Source organism: Stegastes partitus, unplaced genomic scaffold, assembly GCF_000690725.1.
Source record: "Stegastes partitus isolate 25-593 unplaced genomic scaffold, Stegastes_partitus-1.0.2 Scaffold57, whole genome shotgun sequence".
In the NCBI taxonomy this organism is placed as follows: Eukaryota; Metazoa; Chordata; class Actinopteri; family Pomacentridae; genus Stegastes; species Stegastes partitus.
Genome location: NW_007577788.1, coordinates 203,079 through 209,331, shown reverse-complemented (window position 1 = coordinate 209,331; position 6,253 = coordinate 203,079). Strand labels below are relative to the sequence as shown.

The window sequence follows — 6,253 nt, the reverse complement described above, 5'->3', positions numbered from 1 at the left end:
TCATAATCACTTGCTGAATGTTTATCTGATTATTTACCCACAGATTTATATTCTATGTAACATGCTCCACTGCAGACATTGATTGTAATATTGGAAGTGCCAAGTGCCTTGTGACAAATAAATATTGAACATGATACAGCATACAACTGCATTGCTCTATGTTGTGTTAAAGAAATATCAGAAGATGTGGAGCTGTGGCTCCATCTATCTTTTCATTAGCTATAGTTATCTCTTCCTGATCCCACCTTGCTGGTCCAGCTGCCACAGCAGCACTGGTTAAAATTTAGTTTATTTACATGACAAAACACAACTTAAAAAAAAAAATCAGCTAGATTCAAAAATCACAGACCTTTATCCCAACTCTGTCTCTCAGAAATTACATTTCTGTACAACTTAAATGTGTTCTTATTTATGTTTTGAGCAAAACGTAGTTCCTCAAGAAAAGGTAAAACTGTGAAGTGGAAGAAAAGGCTCCTCATTTGTAGGAACCACAAAGTTGGCACAAGAAGTAGAAGGGGATGATGGTATTTCAGGTTAGACTTTAATTTCTATTTCACTTTCTGTTTGGTTATGTTCAGGACAATACAACAGTTTGAGTTAAAACCCTACTTGCTCACAACATGTTTGAAACCTCAAAGGAAGCTGTGCTTCAATTAATGTATGAGGGCCCTCATCAAGGTATTTGATGTTTGATCCAAGAGACAATCCAATATTAGAAAGAAAACAAAACAGGTACAACAGCTATTTCTCTCAGCTTGTGGTGTGAACCATACACCTTTAACATCTCTGCAGGTACCATTGCTGGATTAATTTTTCTAATTGACTGATCTTGTTCAAATGACTTAATATTATTACATGCTTAAGTCAGTTTGTCTGTGAAATACTTTTTAGCATTTCCTAATAAGCGAATAAATTTCCAAATTACTTATACATTGCTAAATATAAAGGGATGGGACTTAATATAGCCTTCTTTAATACTCAGCATGTAATATATATTTAATTGAAGATTTAATGTGCTAGTTTAGATGTAATCTGGGCCATCTGAGGAATCAATTGCATTGCAAAGTATACATACTTTGCATCCCTGTAAATGTAGCTGTTGTGGGTGCCCTGGTAGCTCAACAGGTTGAGCAGGTACCCATAAACAGAAGCTAAAGTCCCCAATGCAGCAGCCATGGTTTTGAATCCAGCCCATGGCCATTTGCTGCAGGTCCTTTCCCCACTCTTCTCCCTTCTTTCCTGCCTTCCTCTCTCTACTTACCTCTTCAATAAAGTCAAAAGGCTGTTCTGTTCATGAACTGCGACTACTTAGACTTCAGAGTAAATTTGATATTACTGCATTATTACTTCACAAAGCATCATTTTTGGAATACATATGAGATTAGAAAAGCAACAGACACTGACCATTGGTTGCATTACCACCACTAAGGTTGATGACACTTGCAGTAACAAAATCAATTGTGTTAATAAGAAGTACTGAAAGGAGTATTCTACGGGGGTATTGTTGTAATAAAACTATTTGTAAATGTGCATGGAGAGTTGTGTGTCTGTATTGCAATCTGTGTAGTGAGATTTGTGAATGTGTAAAAGGATTTTTAAAAGATTTGTGGATGTGTAAAAGATCTGTAAATGCATACAAAAGAAAATTCTAAGTATTTGGCTACAAGTGCTAGCATACAGACAAATCACCAGTTACAAGTCAAGCAAGCCTCACCATTTGCTGTCTTTTTACAGATGACTTTTGCTGCACTTCTGCCGTGAGAGATTCATATCTGTAACTTCAGGGTTTCTGTGTCCTGAGCTTAGGGTCACAGGCTTGTTCATTCTGGCTGCGTGCCGCTCTGCATCTCTGTAGTTATGACTCCTGCAAGCCATCATGAAAGTTTTTGCTCAGAGACCCACAAACTCAGCAAATTTAATTTGTTCACATATACTGCACAAGTCACATGCCCTCAAAGACTCTGGGGGAGAGTGCCACCTGATGTCTTGCATGCGGCACTATTTGAAAAAAGAACATTTATTTTTTAAACATGTTGTTCATCCGCTACATTTTGTAAGCTTCCAAAGTGTGAAACAACAAGAAGTTGATGCATCAGAAAATACACACATTTAATGTTGCATATAGACATTTAATGATACAACTTGCTCAAAACAAATCTGAAAAATACTATGTGCTTCTGTATGAGTCGCCATGTATCCACTGGGCAGTTTCGAAACAGTCAGAATAACTGCGCAGTCTGATACAGATCGAAACCAGATTTTATTATTTCCATCTCTCACAATGTGACATCGATAAACTCACAGGATTGTTGTTGAAGAACAGTCTAAAGCAACCTTAAATTCGATAGATCTACTTCTAACCTGTTTTAATTCTCACATGATATTTCAAGCTGGGTCCCAAGATAATTTTGCCCACAGCTGTTTCAAGACTGTCACCTCTGACAATGAGTTCTTGTGTGGTCAGTCAAAATCCAACTGTGAGCGAAACTTTTCCCACAGGTTTTGCAAGAATAGGGCCTCTCACCAGTGTGCGTTCTCATGTGAATTTTCAAACTACCATTCTGAGTGAAACTTTTACCACATATTCCACAAGGATATGGTCTCTCACCTGTGTGTGTTCTTATGTGGACAGTCAAATGATGGCTTCGACTGAAATTTTTACCACATGTTTGACAATAATACGGCTTTTCACCTGTGTGAGTTTTTATGTGATGTTTTAGTGAACTTTTATCTTTGAATCTTTTCTCGCATGTGTTGCAGGGGTAAGGTTTCTCACACATATGGGTTCGTTCATGATGTTTTAAAACACAAATCTGACTGAAACTTTTTCTACAAATGCTGCAAGAAAATGGCTTCACACTGGTGTGACTTCGGTGATGTTTCTTCATTTGGGACAGAATTTTTAAGGTGTTGCTTCCTTCCTGATCTTGGCTCTCAGCTACAGGAGAGATGTGGGAGATGAGTTGGTCACCGTTTGGTTCTGGTTCACTATGGTCACTTTCCTCATAAGCAGGAGTCACCATAAAGCTATCAGTCTCCTGCTTCAGTAAAAGCTGCTCTTCCTCCTGACTGGTGTAAAGTTCCTCCTGTTCCTCTTTAATTTGTGGAGGCTCTGGGTCATCTTGGTCCAGAGCGGTGCAGAGTTCGCCCTGTTCCTCAATATTCTGTGGAGACTTTGGGCCTTCTAGGTCCAGACTGGTACAGAATTCTTGCTCTTCCTCCTTAATCTCTGGAGGTTCTGGGTCCTCCTGGTCAAGACTAGAGCTCCTCTCATGGTTACAGAACTGCTGCTCAGCAAGACCTGCCTGATTTGTGCAGGTATGTTGCGTGAGGTCTGCAGGGACAAAGGGACAGAAGAAAAAGGTCACTCATGTGATGATAGGAAAACACACATCTGAGCATATTTTAGTTTACACCATTAGTAGGACTCTACAGTGTGAACATTGACACAGTAACTCACACATGGATTGTTCATTGTTAAAAATCACAACTGCCTGTGTTTCTCCTAAAGGTGATCCATAACGAATGAAGGAAGACCGCAATGGCAGAGTTACGGCAGAGGGGTAGAATTACAGGCTATCACTTTGCCAGTCATGCATGGAAATTGAATGTTCTTTTGAAGGCTTGGTTTGCAGCTTTAAGGAGGGTGATGAACATAAACATAGAGGACCTTCCTTGTGTTATCTGTGCTTCTTTTGTTTCTGTCTTTGTTTGCTGCTTTCCAGTACAACATTAACCTCCCACCACCCAACAGAGCTTGTGATGTCAGAGCAGACAACAACGAAATTAAGGACTATCACAAGTGTTCACCAAAAACGTAGTAAATATCTGATTTGTCATTTTATATTTAGATAATTTAATCAAGTGGGTGTAGTAATACAACGTGCAAAATAAAGTCCTGCATTCAAAATATAATTCAGGAAAAGTATTATAAGCCAAATGTACTTTAAGTAGTAAATATTGTGTAAAGTAGTAGTCCACTGCTTCAATGTTTTTCAAGTTTGTACATTAATATTTCTGCTGCATTAATCTGCTGTTATTTTGTCTTGTTAAGGCTTAGGCCTGAGATGAAGGAGAATTTGGCCAACCTAGTGCAGATACATTATTTCCACTAGATAGGAAGAGGATAACATTTTAATCAGTAACTAGTAGTAACTAAAGCTGTTGGACAGATGTAGTACAGTGAAAAGTACAATATTTGCCTCTCATGCTGTGTTCACACCATACGCCAGAAAAATCATTCGCACGAATGATTTACATATAAAGTCAATGTGAAGACACGATTAGACGCGAGTAAATGTTCCGCGGCGCGACTCGTGCGATTGACGCGAATTGAGCGAATTTGATGCGATTTTAGACGCGCGTCAAAAGAGCAAGTTGAAAAATCGGAACTTTTGCGATCTGACATGCCACGATGGCCAATCAGCGTTGAGATTCTCTGGTGACGTCAAGAACCGGCAGGCACCGGCTCCTCACTCATTCTTTGGAAAATGGAGGAAAAGCTTATTATCGCCGGATGTATACGACACAGCCTCCTTCTTTTATCAGAACAGGAATAAAAAGGAGCTTGCTTGGAAGAAAGTGAGTGAGGAGGTCGGAGAACCTGGTAAGTTGTGAAAACATTTGTCTGTCATTTAATTCCAGCTATCGGTATTACTAGCAAGCACTGCCCCGATTAGCACAACCGCCATTGTGGCAAAGACGCTAATTTTGGCTTCACTAGTTCATATTTACGTGTTTTTCTTCAGTGGAGTCATGCAGGAAGAAATGGAAGAGCCTGAGGGACACATATTTGAAGGAGAGGAAAAAGGAGACAGAGAAGAGAAGTGGCTCAGCAGCAGGGACAGAAAAAAGGTGGAAGTACTCTGCAGTCCTGTCTTTCCTCGACCTCTTCGTTACCCCGAGAGAAACATCGGGTAACATGGAGGAGGTGGTTGAGGAACACAGGGCTGCAGAGTACGACCAAAGTGATGACCAGGGGCCAGATAGAGAAGCAGCAGCAGGGCAGTCAGAGCTTGAGGACCAAGGTTTGTTGACAGCTAAAGACACACATGCACACAGCATGGGAAACACATAAGGGGCTATAGATGGTAGGTTATGAGTTGTTTTTATGTCATTATTTGGTGGGGAAATCAAAAGCTAAATATTATCACAGCTGAACCTATAGAGTGTATTAACATGGGTGCATTTATATATTGTCACTACAGAACATCCAGGTCCCATCTCTGATGATGGCGAAGGCAGTGATGTGGGCCACCTGTCGCTGCCAGAACCTGCTGCTGCTTCTGCCCCTCCTGAACCTGCCGTGGAAGCTGCTTCCACATCGGCTGCTGTACCCAGAGGTATGTACATGACTAGAGCTACAAGGTTGTTTATCAATTATGACACTGATCACTCAATATTTTTGAAATAAATTACTTTGAGCAATTTCTAAAAGGAGGAAATTGTGTGATTCCAGCTATTCGAATGTGAATTTTTTATTGTTAGAATTCTACATATTTGCTTTTCCATTGTACTGTGTTCATTGCATTTCATTTTATACTCACATAACTTTTGTGTGTTCCTTGATTACTTTTACAAAGTATGGGATTGAGTAAAATGCTGTAGCATCTCAAAATATCTTGTTTATATTATATACAGTGACCCCAAGGAGGAGGCAACAGAAAAGGTTGAGGGAACAGCCGACGGAGGTGGAGAAGCTGCTGCTAGAGGCGCTACGAAACCAGCCTGCAGCACCAGCTCCACCTCCCCCCTCAGAGGATGAACTGTTCTTCCAAAGCCTGCTTCCTTCCCTGGAGAGATTGCCACCTGAGACAAAGCAATTTGTCAATTTTCAAATTCACAAATTAATTTACGAAGCTAGCACTGTTACGCTAAATTTGGAACCATTGGAACCCACAGAGTAGCTTTGTTTTTTGTTTTTTTTTAAATTGGGGTAACAATCTCTGCAGGGAACGAACAAGGCTTCATCTCTCCTTTCTCCTCTCCTTCTTGTCCCTCACTCTTCTCTTCACTCCTCTCATTCCTCCAAGCAAGCTCCCTTTTATTCCTGTTTGTAAAAAGTTTATATTTGTGTATATAGTTTTTTATATTTTTGTTATTCGTATGTACAGTATCTTTTTTTTGTAAATAAATGATTATTTTTCAAAAGGGACCAAAGTTTGACCTATTTAAACTAAAGGTAACACTTTCATGTGCTTTCTTTTCTCTGTCATGAGGTAGAAATTTGGTTTACATTAAAGTTCAGGTAAGA

At 39.8% G+C, this 6,253-nt stretch overlaps 1 protein-coding gene across 1 annotated transcript in view; it reads right to left on the bottom strand.

Moving 5' to 3' along the window:
* Window positions 1-1,999: 1,999 nt before the first annotated feature.
* LOC103352966 (oocyte zinc finger protein XlCOF8.4-like) overlaps window positions 2,000-6,253 on the bottom strand; it is a 9,756-nt gene continuing 5,502 nt past the window's right edge. The window contains exon 2 of the mRNA XM_008275687.1: window positions 2,000-3,334. Coding sequence (XP_008273909.1) covers window positions 2,433-3,334 — 902 coding nt within the window. The 3' untranslated portion in view covers window positions 2,000-2,432. The remainder of the gene's footprint in view (window positions 3,335-6,253) is intronic.